The sequence below is a fragment of the Leucopleurus acutus genome, assembly GCF_964270905.1.
Source record: "Leucopleurus acutus genome assembly, chromosome: 8".
In the NCBI taxonomy this organism is placed as follows: domain Eukaryota; kingdom Metazoa; phylum Chordata; class Mammalia; order Artiodactyla; family Delphinidae; genus Leucopleurus; species Leucopleurus acutus.
In genome coordinates, this window is record NC_139151.1 from 15,249,409 (window position 1) to 15,266,293 (window position 16,885).

General features: G+C 48.4%; 1 protein-coding gene across 5 annotated transcripts; it reads right to left on the reverse strand.

The window, feature by feature from the left end:
* Positions 1 to 3,121: 3,121 nt before the first annotated feature.
* On the reverse strand, positions 3,122 to 15,568 carry TMPRSS4 (transmembrane serine protease 4). 5 transcript variants are annotated; one of them, XM_082844743.1, is made up of 9 exons: positions 15,457 to 15,568; positions 12,700 to 12,804; positions 11,694 to 11,734; positions 9,322 to 9,407; positions 8,098 to 8,264; positions 7,234 to 7,332; positions 6,907 to 7,049; positions 4,784 to 4,933; positions 3,122 to 4,341 (listed from the first exon to the last, which is right to left on the reverse strand). In XM_082844743.1, the coding sequence occupies exons 1-9, from the start codon at positions 15,461 to 15,463 to the stop codon at positions 4,330 to 4,332; spliced, it is 810 nt and encodes a 269-aa protein (XP_082700869.1). In that variant the 5' UTR covers positions 15,464 to 15,568; the 3' UTR covers positions 3,122 to 4,329. The 5 variants fall into 5 exon arrangements, with proteins under 5 accessions (XP_082700869.1, XP_082700867.1, XP_082700865.1 ...); XM_082844741.1 differs by having other exon boundaries at positions 9,322 to 9,437; XM_082844739.1 differs by having other exon boundaries at positions 9,322 to 9,481; positions 15,457 to 15,562.
* Positions 15,569 to 16,885: the final 1,317 nt, after the last annotated feature.

Sequence of the window (16,885 nt, forward strand, 5' to 3'; positions counted from 1 at the left end):
TCTGAGGTCTTCTGCCGGCGTTCAGTAGGTGTTCTGTAGTTGTTCCACTTGTAGATGTATTTCTGGTGTATCTGTGGGGAGGAAGGTTATCTCCGCGTCTTACTCTTCTGCCATCTTCCCGCTCAACTGTTTTTTCTTTTCTGAACTATAACTTGTGTTATTTTACTCCAAATACTTCTGCATGCATCTCTAAAAATTAAGGATATTTTTTCTTAAGTATAGTATTTATTTTTATTTATTTATTTATTTTTTGCGGTACGCGGGCCTCTCACAGTTGTGGCCTCTCCCATTGCGGAGCACAGGCTCCGGACGCGCAGGCTCAGCGGCCATGGCTCACGGGCCCAGCCGCTCCGCGGCATGTGGAATCTTCCCGGACCGGGGCATGAACCCGCGTCCCCTGCATCGGCAGGCGGACTCTCAATCACTGCGCCACCAGGGAAGCCCCAAGTATAGTATTATAATGAAATTCACAGTTCCTTGTTGTCATCCAATACCCAAATCGTATTCATATTTCCCCAGTTAGCCCTTAGCTCAAATGTCTTTTCCTGCTAATTGGTTCAACTCAGGATCCAGTCAAGGTCCACACCCTGTATTTGGTTGTTACCCTCTTAAGTCGATAGAATGTCCCACCTTCTGGTTTTGTCTGTTAGCTTCCAAATGGTATCATTTAACTTATTCCTCTAATTCTTATATTTCCTATAAACTGAAAATTAGATGTAAACTTTTGGGTTAAGCATGTTTGATAAGTTGCCTTTAAGTGATGCAACATGAGGTGTACTTCATCTTCACGTCGGTAGGCACATAATATCTGGTTATTCCACTGTTAGTGCGCAGGTGATGACAGCCTGATCCCTTGATTTTAAAGTTAAGTTTTCCTCTTGAGATTAGCAAGGAATCCACGAGGGTGATACTTGGGCATTATGCAAATATCCTGTTCTCCATCAACCTTTCACTTAATGGTTTTAGCATCCATTGATCCTTGCTTGAGTGAATTATTTCGTTAGAAGATGCAAAAAATGATTTTCTATCATTCATCTATATCAATTAGCTATATTTTTCTGTAAAGAAGAGCTTTCCCTCACCACCTTGAGCCATCTTGTTACCTGGAAGTAGATTTCTACGGCAAAGCAGAGTAATGCTTAATTTTTTCTCTTTAAATATCATTTCAGAATAAAGACTTGGTGTGATAGGTAACTCCTGTGGTGACAAAGGGATTGCGTTGTTGTTGTTTTTTTCATTTCTTTTTGTTTACAAGTTTTAACTTACTATACCTTCCTGTGAAAATTGAAGCTTTTATGACTATGTAGTGACTCTCTTTATCCTAAAAATAGTTTTTTCTTTTTGTCCTAAATCCCTATTTTTAAAAAATACTATATAGCTTCCCCAGCTTAAATTTGGTTATGAGCTTATTTTCTATGTCTTTTTTCATCTTTTTGGTTTTAATGGTCTGTAACCTAACATTCTGGGTGTGTCTTTTATAAATAACATGTAGCTTGATTTTATATTTTTATCCATTTTGCCTATCTTTATGTGTTAGTTGGTGACTTTAACATTTATTGTAATTATTGATATTTTTGTTTTTAGCATCCTATTTTGTATATTTTATTTGTTCCATTTTCTATGCTTCCCTTCCTTTTAGCTCTCCTCCTCTTTCTTTTGAGATTGTTTGATATTTTGATTATTTTTCCTTAATCTATTTCTTGTTTTGATTGTTTTGAAGTTAAAAACTTGATTTCCATTCTTTGGTGGTTACTCTTTTGACCGCTTAGAATATGTATGGTCAAGCCACTCAAGATGGCTGTTCTCTTGCTCTCTGTACATCCCTTGCCCGACCCGTGCCTGCTTCACTTATACCCTGCTTACATGTCTGACCTTCCTACATACTTGCCCCAGACCCCAGCTAGTAATTGTTCTTATCCAAAGGGGTGGTGAGGGTTGTGCCCCTCGGGTGGTTTCCCTGGTAACTAATGCACCAATCTGACCTCAATTCCCCCTATAACTGGCGATTTCCCCTGCCCCCGGGGGCAAGGCCTGCTGCCATGTCCTGCCTGCCACGTGCTGCACACAGTGGGGTGTTGCTCCAGAACTTTGCTTCAGACGTGTTAGCTCCCCCATCCATTAAACCGTTAATGTCTCTGTCACTGACTCTGGGCTCTTTCTTTGGTCTTAAAACTGGGCAAGTACAGGCCTCGTAGGCCTGCAGGATGCAGCCCAACAGAATATAATACATATACTTTATGTATCGTAACTTTAATCAATATTTAAAACCCCCTCTTGAGAAAAGTTAAGAACTTCAGAGTATTTTAACTCCAACTAGTCTCTCCTGACTTACACACTATTGTTATTCTGTATTTTGATTAGACTTAAAAAAATTAACCCACAAAATAGATGTTATTGTTATGTTGACAAAATTTGTTTAGATTTATCTACATTTGTACCAGTTGCATTCTTTACTATTCCTTCTTGCATCTCAGTTTTCCTTTTTAGCCTCATTTTCCCTCTCCCTAAAGTATATACTTTAAATGTTCCTTTAGAGAAGGAACATTGTTGGTAATAAACTCTCAGTTTTGTTTTCCTAAAAATACCTTTCTTTTTCTTGAAAGATAGTTTTGTAGTATTCACAATTCTTGGTTGACTGTTATCTCTTGGCACACTGAAGATACAAATCCACTGTCTTCTATCTTTTTTATGCTGTGGGGAAGTCTGCTGTTAGTCTGACTGTGGTACAATTGTGGTATTGTAAGGGGTCTGGGTTTTTTCTCTAGCTGCTTTCAAGTGTTTCTTTTCATCTTTGGTGTTATGAAGACTCACTATACTATGCCTAGGTGAAGATTTACTTTAATGTTTCCACCTTGGTTGTATGGGTACACACTATGGTGGCATATGCTGTATCTGTGGATTCTTGCCTTTAAATAGTTCTGGGTATTCTCAGCTGTTAAGTTTTGGGATATTGTTTCCCTTTCATTCTTTCTGTTCTCTCTCTCTGGGGCTCTAACTGGATATTTTAGACCTTATCATTCTAGCCTCCATTATTCATAGGCTTGTTTTCATATTTTAAAGTCTTCCTATCTCTTTCTGCTAAAAACTGAAACTGAAAAATGAAATAAGCCAGGCACAAAAAGAGAAATACTATATGATTCCACTTATATGAGTAGTCAGATTTGTAGAGACGGAAAGTAGAATGGAGACAGCCAGAGGCTGGGGTATGGCAGAAATAGGGTTATTATTTAATAGGTACAGAGTGTCAGTTTGGCAAGGTGAAAACTATTCTGGAGATGAATGGTGGGGATGGACGTACAACAATGTGAATGTGTGGTAGTTTATAGCATGAACTCTGGAGTCAGAATGCTCATGTTCAACTTACCAGTATGTAACCTCAGGCAAGGTCCTAAATCTCATTTTGCTTAGTTTTCTTATCCTTAAAATGGGGATAAGAACAGTACCTATCTCATAGGTTTGTGTGAGTATTAAGTGACTCCATACATGATGAGGCACTTAGAATCGTGTACAGTACATAGAAATACTCTATTAGTTCTTATTATAGATAATTCTAACACCTAAAGTCCTTGAGGTTCTATTTTCTGTTTTTGAAAACGGAAAACCATGGTGGTTTTTATTTTTTTAAATGTTGGCCAATCTTTGTGAGCTCATGTTTGGAGGATCTCTGTCTGGGAATCCCTAGGCTCTAAATGTGGGATGTTTTCATCCTTCATTAGATCTGCCACCTGGGATCACATTTGCCCCATTCAGTTGTCTCTGTTCCCAGGTGCAGCTTCCCTACCTGCAGTGAGTCTGGGTTTAGTTGTGATCTCAGCCTTAATGTAGGTCTCTGTCCCAGGGCAACCCAAGATATTGGTTAGCCACTGCTCCCAGATATCCACCTTAGTTTCAGCTCACAATTCTGATGGTTTTGTTTTATTTTATTTTGAGTTTTTTGGCCTTTGAGGATTTCTATTATTGATCTGGGCTCTCAGAAGAGCATCGGTTTCCATTCAGTAGAGTAGAAAGTTCTTTCCTGGCTTAGCCATGCCTTCTGAGACCTCAGCCTGGAAGCTGGCTTGGTCAGTGGGCTGTGTCTCTCCTACCTTGGGATGCTGGGAGCATCAGAGGCAGCTGAGCTGGGGCTGCTGACTTCCTGGGTGCCTGTGGGCTGTGGGGTCTCTTACAGGAATGGAGGTCCTTTGCTGTACCAAGATATGCTGAGGGTGTGGGCAGAGATGTGTGTCCAAGGGGGCTCTTGCTCTGTGCCTGACTTCTGGGGGATCCCCAGGTGGACAGGGTGGGGCGGGGGGAAGCAGTTTCCAGCACTGCAGGGGGGCAGCAGCAGCATCATGGATCAGACTAGAATAAAAGAGACCAACAAAGAAATCAGATGATTTGAAAATGGACAAAATGGTGGCATGCAAAATTAATCTCCTTTACAAAATTAATCTCCTTTACAAAATTAATCTCCTCTACTTCTTGCTCATCTCTCTACCCTCTAGAGGCCTTTCCACCCACCTTCTTGTCAGAATCAGTTCTCTGGAAAATGTCTGATAGTCTCCTTCTGCCAGAGAACGGAGAATGGTAAAGCTGGGTGTGTTCCATACCCTTTGTATTTAATGGGAATCTCTGATCTAAGGAATTTCATAATGGTGGCATCCCAGGTTGTCACTTGCTGGGAAGGAAGATGGTTGGGGATGTAAGGGGGTATCTCAGAGGCATTAAGCCACTCAGGATGGTTTAGTACCCGCAGAGGAGAGGAAGGGAGGGAGGGCACAAGAGGTAGAGCAAACGTGCTCACCTTGCGGACATTGTAGATCCAGTTGAGGTAGGCTGTGGTCTTGGTGTACACTCCCGGGGTGCTCGGCTCCCCACAGCCATAGCCCCAGCTCACGATGCCCACTACTTGCCACCGGTCAGAGCGATACATCAGAGGCCCACCGCTGTCACCCTGTGGGAGGCAGGGGTTACTGGAGAGGGCAGGCGGGGCGGGGGTGGAGGGGTGGGCTTCTCCTTCCTCCCCTCTCTGCATTGGCCCATCTGTTTCCTGCTCTCCAGCGCGCTCTGCTGTTCCACCCTCACCCCTTGTGCTTGTTGTTCTTGCATCCTGTGATGCCCTTCCCTTTGGGGCAAAAGTGTTCTGTGGTCAAGTAAGTTGTGGGTGTGCTCTTAGCCCTCTCTCGGAGATCCACAACTTGGGTTCTAAGGGGTTCTATGGTAAGGGAGACTGATTATCTTTTTTTTTAAACCACTGTCGAGTTTTTTTTTAATTTATTTTTTAATTAATTAATTAATTTTTGGCTGAGTTGGGTCTTCGTTACTGCGTGCGGGCTTTCTCTAGTTGCGGCGAGCGGGGGCTACTCTTCGTTGTGGTGTGTGGGCTTCTCATTGCGGAGCACGGGCTCTAGGTGTGTGGGCTTCAGTAGTTGTGGCTCGCGGGCTCTAGAGTGCAGGCTCAGTAGTTGTGGCGCATGGGCTTAGTTGCTCTGTGGCATGTGGGATCTTCCCGGACCAGGTCTCGAACCCGTGTCCCCTGCATTGGCAGGCAGATTCTTAACCACTGAGCCACCAGGGAAGCCCTGTGATTATCTTTGTTTAACCTGGTAGTTCCCAGATTTATTGGACCACTTTAGGACCTATTTCGTGTCAACCACTGTTCTAGACAATTGGGATTCAATCAACGAAAAGGAGATCCCTGCCCTAAGGGAACTTGGAATCACATGGAGAAACAGAGAGAGAGAGAGATAGAGAGGAGAGAGAAAGAGAGACAGAGACAGAGAGAGAGAGGGTGAGGGGGAAACAAGCAAACAACAAAACAGACAAGGAAATGTCAGATAGTGAAAAGTGCACTTATTTGGGTGTCCTTCTTACCAGCTCTTATAGCCCCTGGGGCTTCTTCCCTCAGAATCCGATAACTCTATAACTGAACTGCCTGTTTATTCACCCCCCTGCCCACTGTGAGCTCCCTGAGGGAAGACAATGTCCCCAGAGTTCAGCATTTACCTGACATCAAGTCATCAAGAGAGTAAGAGATGCCTCTCGAGTAAAGGAATTTAATGACTGACAATGGGCGTGGGAGTAGGGTTTGGGGTTTGAATGAAAATGGTCCAGAAAATCCTCTGGGTGGGTATGTGAGAATATATTCAGGGATTGGCCAGTGGGATGGGCTGAGGGGATGGTGCACCAGGGCTCATCCAGCATAAGATGGATTTTCTCTAATGTAGTTCAGCAGCTTGAGGACAGCTGTAGAGAAAACAGACCTGGGGTTCCTGCCCTCTAGGGGCTCATACTCTTTTAAATGATGGGAAGTAAGAGCGGGTGGGGAGGACTTCCCTGGTGGCACAGTGGTTAAGAATCCACCTGCTCATGCAGGGGACACGAGTTCGAGCCCTGGTCGTGGAAGATCCCGCATGCCGCAGAGCAACTAAGCCCGTGCACCACAACTACTGAGCCTTCGCTCTAGATCCCGCGAGCCACGACTACTGAGCCCACATGCCACAACTACTGAAGCCCGTGCGCCTAGAGCCCGTTCTCTGCAACAAGAGAAGCCACGACAATGAGAAGTTCGCGCACTGTCTCCGCAACTAGGGAAAGCCCGCGCACAGCAATGAAGACCCAACATAACCAAAAAAGAAAAAAAGAAAAAGAGCGGTTGGGGAGTGTAGTATCATCTTTGCATGTGAAATATACATTTGGAATCTTTCTGCTTCTATCTATCTATCTGTCTATCTATCTATCCATCCATCTGTCTTTATATCTTTATCTGACTATAGTCCTTCCCTCCCTCTCCTCCTTCCTCCCTTCATCACATAGTGAGTGCCCACCATATGCAGACTTCATGGGGGGCATTCATCCTCTGAGCTTTTTCTTCAGGGCACACATCCCCTATCTCTATAATTCCCTCGTGATCCTTGGAGACCCCACCTGGCAGGTGTCCACACCGCCCTCCAGGATGCCTGCACACAGCATCTTCTTGGTGACCTCCCCCTGGTACGCATCCTCTGCATTGCACCGAGTGCTGTCAATGAGCTGGACAGATGCCTGCAGCAGTATGTCAGATATCTTCCCTGCAGGTTGAAAACACACTCACATTCCCATTCTTGCCTTCAACCCCAGCCCAGGATATTCTCTGGGTTGCCTGGTACCTTGGTGCTTGGACCTCCAGGATAGGTTTTTCTAAAGGATGGTCCTCCTTCCCATCACTTTCAGGAGCTGCTCACTTAGTCCTGTGGTCCTGAGCCTGGGACTTACCTCCGTTCTCTGCTGTATAGCCCCATCCGATGATCCAGAGTGGGGTGGCTGGAGGGAGCTCCTCATCAGAGAAGGGCAGGCAGATGGGCCTGACTGTGTCTACCAGGAGCAAAGAGGAAGAGGGGACTCAAGGTTCAGGAGAGCCTGGCAGCTAAGCCCTCTGTAAATGTTGGCACCATGGTTTCTGTAACGTACATTTCATGGGATGTTAATAGAAGTGGCATGAGAAAAAGGTTCTGTGGTCAAAGAAGTTTAGAAAATGTGAGTTAAACAAATTTAAAAAACTTCTCATATCATTGATATACTAATGTGCTCCAGGAAGAGAGCTATAGTACAAAAATGTTTTCCAAACTTATATGAGAATGGAACCCTTTTTTACCCAAGGGACCAGTGTCCTGTGGAAGCTACCATTGGAAAGGCTGATCTAAATACTACCCAATGTAAACATGAGTCATCGAACAGAGATGGGCTGCCTTAACAGTTATGAGTCCCTGCCCCTGGAGGAGAGCAAATGGGTCCAGTGACCCCTTGGCAGGGAGATCGTGCAGGCTCTTGCCATTGGTCGGGGTGGAGGATGGATTAGGTCATCTTTTAGGTCCCTCACAACTCCAAGATTGGATGAATCTGTGATTCTCACTTGAGGTGCTCCACGGGGAGAAAACAGACCTCAGAAGAATCTGGCAGGGGTGGGGTCAGGTGTCAGCTGATAGCTCGGGGAGGCCTCATGGCTTCCATGATGGTAGGCCGATACATTTGCAAGAAACAATAGGCAAACTGAGGTCTTGGGAAGAGATGTGCCCAAGGCCGCTTAGTGAATGAGCTAGTGGCAGAGTTGGAGTTCTGTTCCCAGGTGCCAGCTCTCACCGGAGAACGTGAGTGGGAGCTGCAGCTTCACGAGGGCCATGTCCCGCTCTTTGCGGGACGTGATGTTTGGCTCGATGATGAAGATCTTGGCCACAGGCAGGGATGGGAAGTTGCCTAGTTTGTCTGAGCCTGCCATCACCTTCCAGTTGGACACATCGAGATGCTTCCTGGGGACGGAGACAGTGCGGTTCAAGACTGAGCCAAGCATGAGGAGGCTTTGCCAGAGGCTGGGTCCCCAGGGCCCTGGGGAGTGGGGTGTTGGCTGCCCCTGCCTTGGGAGGTAATGATGGTGAGGGCAGGGGTGGTGGAGAAGGGGCAGTCTGAGGAATCACCTACCACAGGTCAAATTCTAAAGGGGAATTTGATCCTTTTCCCTGGTGAAACCTTCCCAAAGAAACTTCTAACTGGAGGGCTGGGGAAGGGGCTGTTCCCAGTGCCTGAGCTCTGGGTCCTGACACTCTCTCCTCCCGTGCTTTTTACTGGCTCTGCTACTCACGTGGTACTTGCACTTGTCTTCCTCCCAACACCAGACTCAGCTGAGTGTGCAGGAGTGATTTTCCAGGGAAAGGTTTATAGCTTTTGTCAGATTCTCCAAAAAGGTTAAAAATCACAGGCCTACACTGTGTGCTCCTCCAAGGCAGTGATGGAGTCTAATGCATGAGGGTACATAGTACCTAGTAGGTACTCATAGGTGTTGAATGAATGAATGAATGAATGAATGAATGAATGAAGGTGAAGAGGACCTGGAGCAGTCTTTCCCCAGAGGTATGGGCAGTCCTGTCTCTACTGGCCTGTAAGAGAATCTATCCTTTTTTTTTTTTTATGTTTCTGAATATAATGAAGGAGTGGCAGTGACTCTGGACCCGGAACCCCTTCCTGGAAGACTGGCAAAAAGGGAGAGAGTTCTCAGGACTCCAGGCAGATGAGAAGAGCTTTTGTGCAGTGAATGATATGGGGGTAGAGTGAGGACACTGGGTACCTGGTGGCTTCCCACCTGGAAGGGAAGAGGTCAGCCTCGGTGACCAGCTCTGCTCAGACCCCCAAGGCCTAACAAAGGACATCATGTCCAGTGTCTCACTGGGGTGGCCACACCCTGGTGTATGGTCTTTAGGGGAAGGGGTGGGGTGGGGGAGGGCATCAGAAAACAAGTTGGGAGGCAGGGGAGCCAGGCACTCAGGCCCCTCTGTGGCTCTGACCCCCGAGGCGCCCTCGTGTGGGCCTTACCGGAAGCAGTGGGCTGCCGTGAGGATCCAGTGCGGGTCCAGGATGCTCCCTCCACAGATGTGTTGTTTGTCATACTGGATGCTGACCTGCCAAGGCCAAGAATCCACAGAGGCCGTCTCCCCACCCACCACCCGAGGGACCTTCAGGCTCTTTCCGCAGGCTGGACTCAGTAGCAAGGAGGGAAAAAGCAGGAGTCAGACTCTTGCGAGTGGGGACTGCCTCCCCTCAGAGCCCCCGGTCTATCCTGAGCAGGGCCCTTAGGACTGGGACCGGGGGCTGGGTCGGGGTGGGAGGACCACGCCAATTTTGAATTATTCACAGGGAGACATTGAGTGTCCCAGACCACAGGCTTTCCCCCCATCTCCCTCTCCTTTTTTTTGTTTTTTCAGCTTTGTTTGAGTTTAGGAGTTGATATTGTGAACATGGGCGTGTCCATTGTGCCGCCGTTCATGACCTTCAAACCAAACAGGGACGCAGAAGTATGGAAGTCCTGCCCAAAAGGGTGTCCCCAGCTCCTCCCACTGAGTGACAGTAAACAGACGCCCACAGGCTGCTTTGGGATTGGAGAGTGGGAAGAAAGTTCCAGAAATGGATCTTCCCATCCTGAACTCACCTTTCTCCAAGTCCCTTCCCCCTGCTGAGAGAGTCTCCCAATTTGACATCCTGTTCCCTCTTTCACATCCCACTCTCCTGGCTCTCACATCTGACTCGCAAACTCTTAAAAAAACCTCCAGTTCCACCTCCCCGTCCTGTTCTCAGCCTCTCCAATCCTTCTGGCAGTCGCCGCCACAGTGGTGGTTCTAAGGGGGAAAGGCTACCACCCTTTTTGGGCCTATGCCTGGCAGGGGCTTTTCAAATACCATCTAATTCCAAACACTGTTTTCTACATGTCACCTCGCTCCCCCACTCAGAGCCCCTCAGCATCCCCCTTTGTCTGTAGGGAAGAGTTTAACTTCCCCTTCTGGCAGCCTTCTGCTGTCCTTATATAAAGTTTCTGTCTAGCCAAATCGATCTGCTGCTAGCTCCCTAAAAAGTCTTTCTGTTTTTGCTCCAGGAGGGGCCTGTCCCTGAGATGCTGTCTCCTCTCCTGTTTATCTAGATCACTGATCATTCAGCAAATATGAATTGTGTGCCTACAGTGTCTCAAGGATGCTGGGAAGAGAGTGGTGGACAAGACAGGGAGATGGACATGGTCCCTCCCTTCCTGGAGCCTACAGTTCATTCTGTGATGTTTGGCACCTCCTCCAGGTCACGTAATCCCTGGGGATTTTCCTCTCTTGGCATTTCCACAGCCTGCCTGGGTGTTGGCCAGCTTTTCTTGTTGACGTGGTTCGGTTTTGTCTTCTCGATGAGACAGAAGGCTCCTCGAGGGAGGGTCTGTGGCTTAAGCCTCTTTGTGACTCCAGGGTTGTTCAGCTTAGCACGTCGAGTGATGTGAACATTCATTCATTTATTCATTGACCAGCCCCCATGGGTCAGCCCTCACTCACTAGGTATCGTGGGGGTCACATGATAATGGCTAAGAGTCTTAGCATCCCACAAGGAAGCATATACACTGTTAAACTGCAAAGGCAGCGAGGATGACCTTTCTCCTCTCAGGCGGCCCAGTTTCTGGCCATCCTACCAGGCTCTGCTCGGTCCTCCCATGAGGCTGGTGGGATGAGCAGGGCTACAGTGCTTGTTTTGCCTTCTGATCTCCTCTCAGAGCTAGGGGGTCTCCCGGGATCCTCTTGGGTAGTCGGACTAAAGGGCTTCTTGGGAAGATGAACTTCAGAGAGGTCAGGTGAATTACTCAAGGTCACACTGGAAGCCAGTGGACCTGGTGCCCAGGTCTCCTGACCCTCCCCCCGCCCCACCCCAGGTGCAGCTCTCTCTGAAGCATGTCAGCTGGGACCACTGCTCAGCTTGGTACTTCCTGCACGTGGCCTTGCACCTCTCTCTTTCCTCAGCCATTAGCTCCTGAGGACAGAGGCCTGGCAGTGCTGATACATTGTAACATTCGACGAATCTTTGCTAAATGGGGTGTGGGTAATCAGATCTTGGACAGATGAGCTGATTGTGACAAAGGAGGTTATGTGGGCCCTGGCCAGGGGTGGGATGGGGTGGAAGCCCAGTCTTGCCCTTTCCGGTTTTCCTACTCTCTCTCCTGGGTCTCTGCCCAGGTTGCGGGACTGTGTGTGGACAGTAAGAGGGAGTTCTTACTGTCAACCTCTTGAAGGAGCGTTACCTACAAGCCCAGGGCCAAGGGAGTAAGGTTGGGACGAAACAGAGTGACACCTGGAGTCTGAGGGATTTAAGAATGAGGATGAAGTTCTTCTTCCCTGCTTATTGCCGGCCCAGGACCCAAACCCTCAGAGATGGGGCGTACTCACCAATGCACTGCAGGGAAACCAGGGAGCCTGAGAGACAGGGGCTGGAAGGGAGACACGGGCGTCCTGTGATTTCTGCTTGTCCCTTGGCTGGGAGGCAGGGACTCAGGTCTCCCAGCACTATTGATTAAAGTCCCCTCCCAGGAGCCAGGAAGTATGGAACCTGAATGGTGGGGCTGTATAGACACCGTACTTGCACCCAGTTCAGTGCGATTTAATGCAATTGGATTCTCCAGCACTACTGATAAGCATCTACTACGTGCTGGGCCCTGCCTGGGTCACAGCCCATCCCGGGCTCTTGGCAGCCTGAGATGGAAGAGAGCAGAGGCTGGGGCAGTGTCTGCTGTACTGCGGGCTCTCCAAACAGAAGAGGAATGGGATTTCGATGAAATTCCAGGCAAATGATCATTCTGCTCCTATTCCTATCCTTTTCAAGATTTACTCTTTGATGAATAAGCAGCCCTCAGCAACATCCCTGAATGCTAAGAAGCCAGCATCCTCTCTGAGTCACTCTGCTGCAGGGTGACAGTTTTCCTGTAGAAGATGCCTGGCTCTGACTCGGGGTGGTAGGCACGGGAATGGTACATTGACAGAGGCCAAGCAGCTTCTCCTCTGGAGAGCTGGAAATGTGGGGAGGGCTTACTCTGGCCTGGATGAGAGGCAGGAAGGACAAAGTGGCCTTTGGAACCTTGCCTCTTGGGCTTAATAGGGAACATAAGGCCATAGGAAACAAATTTGGTTTTCTTATTTGACTGATGAAAGGCCACCAGCTTGTGGACAGCACACTTTGTCCAGCTGCCCCTTGTATTAAAACAAAGAGTCAATACAGAAAACCTATCGGAAATGTGATGCTCTAGCTTCTGGTATCTGACAGTCTGCCTGGCCAGGAGTTCTTTTTGTTGTCTGGCTTAAGTTTTCTTGCTGAGTCTGTTCAGGGTGGGCTGGCTGCAGCCCCGATGGCATCGTCCACATGTGAGCCTTTGTGGGCCAGAGGTGTCTTCTCACTTACCCGCTTGAGTTTCGCACCTGAAGCTCTTGCATGTTCTCTGTGATTTTGACAACATCCAGGTCTTGGGCTGGGCCAATCTCCACGGCTCTGAAGATGGGTTTGCTGCTTATGTTGGGAGAGAAAGAGAGGGAGGGAGAGATGTGAGCTGGGGCAGGAGTTTAGACCAAGAGGGTAGAAGTAGTCCCCACTCCCAGGAGAGGGGGCCGCAGAGAATTCTGGGTACGGCGTGGCAGGGGAGTGGAGGTGGCCTTGGTCAGTGAGGGTGGTGACTGCTTTGCTAGATGACAAGGGATGGTCCCTTGGCATCCCAGGATTCAGCCCTGGGCACAGTGCTGGTGTGGACTTGCCTTCTCAGGCAGGGAAGCCTGGTCCTGAACCCAGAGCCCTGGAGAAATGTTACGGATGTCCTTTTATAACTCCCAGCTCTGTCCCTATTCCAAATGTCCCAGCGGTTTCTTCTGGTTCACAGCGAGGGGAACAAGGAGGCAAAGGAACCAGGTTAGCTCTCCCCTCACTTGGAGGGAACTGAATGTGGATATATTGATCTCCAAACAAGGCATCTGGTCTAAATTTGGTAGTGGGGTACATTTATGGTCCCTTTGGAGGTAAGACAGGCCAAGATCAGGCTTCACATGCATCTAGACAAACATTTCTCTCACTTGGACCACTCTCCCTCTTCCTCTCCTCTAGTCCATGCTTGTCTTTATCAAACCTTGGGTGTAAGTCTTCCCTCCTCCAGGAAGGGTTCCCTGATTAATCCCATCTTTCTGATGGTACCTGTACTGAATCTGCCTCTTTCCCATCTCCTATCCTTCCCCATCCAGCCATGCTATACAGAGCTGGTATAAAGCTGGTATGCAGGCTCGGGTCACCCTGAGGCACTGGCTGACTGGCACATTTTCACATTCCCAGCCAGGAATCTGGCACTACCTGGATGACCCAGGCATGGCACCTGGAAGACTGAAGTCTAGCAGTGTGGGGTTTTGTGCTGAGAGCCCTCAGGACTGAGGTTCTTGTCCTGGCTCTGACACTCGCTTGCTGGGTACCCTTGGTAGGTCATATTCCCTCTCTGGGTCTGTCCAAGCCTCAGTTTTCCTCTCTGTAAAATGCTGGGTGGACCAGATGATCTCTAGAGTCCTTCCCACGTTGAGCCATCTAGGGTTTTGTGGTCCTGGGACAAAAAGGGCCTCCTAGCCAGGGAAATCTGAGACCCAGAAGGAGGAATCATGGTGGAAACGGACATTCCCAGGAGAGGTAGCCTCTGTTCACCAGTTACATCCTGATGGATAATTCTGACCAGCTTTGATCTTGTAGAGCTCAAGATAGAGATGGCATGGTGCCTTAAAGAGCTCCAGAAGGACAGAAGTTGCAGGAGCCTTTTACCTTAAGAGCCCCTGGAGACACCCTGGTTTCGTAATCAAGCTGCAGCCTGCTATGCTGGTACAGCTGACGCTGCAGTTGGCTGGACTGCAGTAGGGAGGAGGGGGGGCTGCAGCCAGAAGGCTGGGCTGGGGTGGCTGCTGGGGGAGGGGAGACAGCAGGGACAGGACGTGCCTTCCCAGCTCTCCTTGAAAACGAAGGTGGTAGAGTATCCTCTTCAGCGGGTACTGGATGTTGCACCCCATGGAGGGCAGAGAGCAGGAGAAGCCTGATAACCAGACAGCAGAAGGGGCAAATAGGTCTGATGCATCAGTAATGGCTGCCCGCAGCACTTATTGAAAAAGGGCCTGAGGCTGCTCTAGGGATTGATGGAAGCGGGTTCTGTGATTGACTGATAGATGAGGTCTGCTTAAGATTTATCATTTCTACCTAGTCTCTGCGTCCAGTTTCTCAGGATCCTGAAGTTGGGGGCTTGCCAGGAAGAGATTATCCCCTGTGTAACTGAATTCATGGGTTCTTTTCTATCCTCTCCAGTTAGGCTCTGAGTGATCAACTGTTTCCCCTCCCCTCCCTTTATAAATGAAACCTCCAGAGAAGAGAGAATTACCCAACCGAGAAGCAGAGATGCTTCTGATGCCCAGGAAGTAGGGGGTCTTGGGCATAAATGCCAGCCCTCTCACTCCCAGCTACTATCCAAGCAAGTTACTTACCTTCTTTGAACCTACTTCTAAAATAGATAGAATAATAACTACCTTTCTGGTTTTTGCCAAGATCAAATGAATATAAATACGTAATGCTAATTACCCTTCTTATAATTATATCCTTTTTCATACACTGAAGATTTAAAACTGCTTTTGAAATTTGCTGAGAAAACTGAGATTGCTGATGAAGAGGCCCAGTGAAATCAGGTTCATTTAAACTAAATTTTAACCAATGGGACTTTGAATAAGTAAATAAGACTTTTGTATTCTGGGGCAGGGACAGCGACTTGCCAAGCCAAGAAGGAGTGAGGATTGAGGAGGAAAGGAAAGGAGGGGATTGCAAAGGAGCTTGTGTGTGGAGGGGTGGGGGGGTGGGGGCGTGGCAGTGGGGGAGGGGTGGGGCAGATATCCTCTCTCTGGTGCCTCTTAACCATCCTATGAGGTTGGTATTGCTTCCTCCAGTAACTCTTGAACATGTTGAGGCTTAGAAGATTTAACTTCATGCTGCTCATAAGGGAAAGTGCTTCAAAAGCGGCTCTGACTCCAATACCTATATTTTTAAGGAAAGAGGGAGGAAAGAGGAAGGAAGGAGAGGAAAAGGGAAAGAGGAAGGAAGAAAGAAAGGGAGAGAGGTCATGGGGTGAGGTGACAGCCTCCAGAGCCTTGGGCTAGGTACCTGTCATAGCCCATCTGCCCACAGGCTGTCTTGGCCAGAGCTTCTGTGAAGTTGTCGAAACAGGTGGAGGCCCAGTTCTTTGTGGCCAGGTTCAGCACCTGCAGGGTGGATCGGTCCCTGGAGAGGCGGACTGGAAGGGGAGGAACCCGGGTCAGCGCAGGGTAGGGACCCATTTGGCCTATTTCCCAGAGAATTCATCATGTGACCAGCCCAAACCGGTAGCCCAAACCCTACCAGGAACTGGGGAGCATCACAGAACACCAACCCTTTCAACCTCAAGGGAAGTTCCTCCATTTGGCTTTGCCAGATTGAGTCTCATTCTGACGGTAGCTAGGGTGACCAGATGTCCTGGGGACAATCTGCATTTTGACCTTTGCCCTGGCATAATTATTAATAGCTCTTTATATGTGTAAGTTTTGATGATGTATTACATGGCTTCCCTACCCATAGTTCACACAGCTTGCCTAGCCTGGGAAAACATCTCAAAGAGGAATGTCGCTCTTTTACCGTGTAAGGTCAGAGAGGGGAGTGCTATTGGCAGTAGGGTGGCAGGGCCCATAGGCATTTGACTTCTGATAAAAAAGAGCAAATACACATAAAAAAGAGCATATACACAGGAAGTTACTCAGCCTTGCCCCACAAAAGCCCCCATCACCCGTGTCCTGGGCTGTCTTTTCTTTTCAGAGCCCAAGTGATAGGTGGATCAAGTTGGGCTAGAACAGTCCCAGAAATAACATGGGTTTTCCTGTTTGAAACATCTCAGTATTCTTTGAAGGACCTAGCTAAGTCTTGTTCCATAATGTGTTACGATAAACACTTATCTAATGAATAGAGGGATCAATAGCTGGCTAACGGCCTTAATGGTCTCTTTCTAGTCCCCTTGAAATAACAGATTTCAGAGAAAGGAGGGAACTCCCTGAGGTCATTCCATTCAGCACCCAGGAGCAGCAGGAATGGGGCAGGCTCAGTTACAATTTCCTGTCCCCTCTGGCCCACATTTGTTCATCAAAATTTACTGAGTGTTTGCATGTTAAGTATTGGGGACCTAGTAGACAAGACATGATCCTGTTTTTAAGAACCTTACAACGGGGAAGGAAAGTGACTAGTCAGGTGGCAGATGCTGTGCAGTGGACCAAGGGGACCTGAGTCGACTTCTTGCCCTTCCCACTCTCCTGGCCCCACAGCCCCTGGACTCACCTGTCACTGGAGGCCCATCGGGGAATTCCTTGACACAGTGCTGCTCATCCTCCCCTGAGGCACAGTCCTGCTGGCCGTCACACACCTGCTCCCTCGGGATGAAGTGGAGGGGCTGCCCACAGAGGAAGTAATTGTCCAGAAGCACCTTGACTGGAAGACAAGGGCAGGGAGGGGCAAAGAGGGCAGATGGTCAAGCAGGCAGCCCAGGGGCAGGAGAGATTGTTTCCCTGAA

Excerpts from the sequence above, each read along its gene's own strand:
- TMPRSS4 (XM_082844739.1), bottom strand. Across the intron at positions 7,333-8,097 it reads GCTCCCACTCACGTTCTCCG|ACACAGTCAGGCCCATCTGC; the intron begins GTGAGAGCTGGC and ends TGCTCCTGGTAG. Across the intron at positions 7,050-7,233 it reads CTATACAGCAGAGAACGGAG|GGAAGATATCTGACATACTG; the intron begins GTAAGTCCCAGG and ends TTCAACCTGCAG.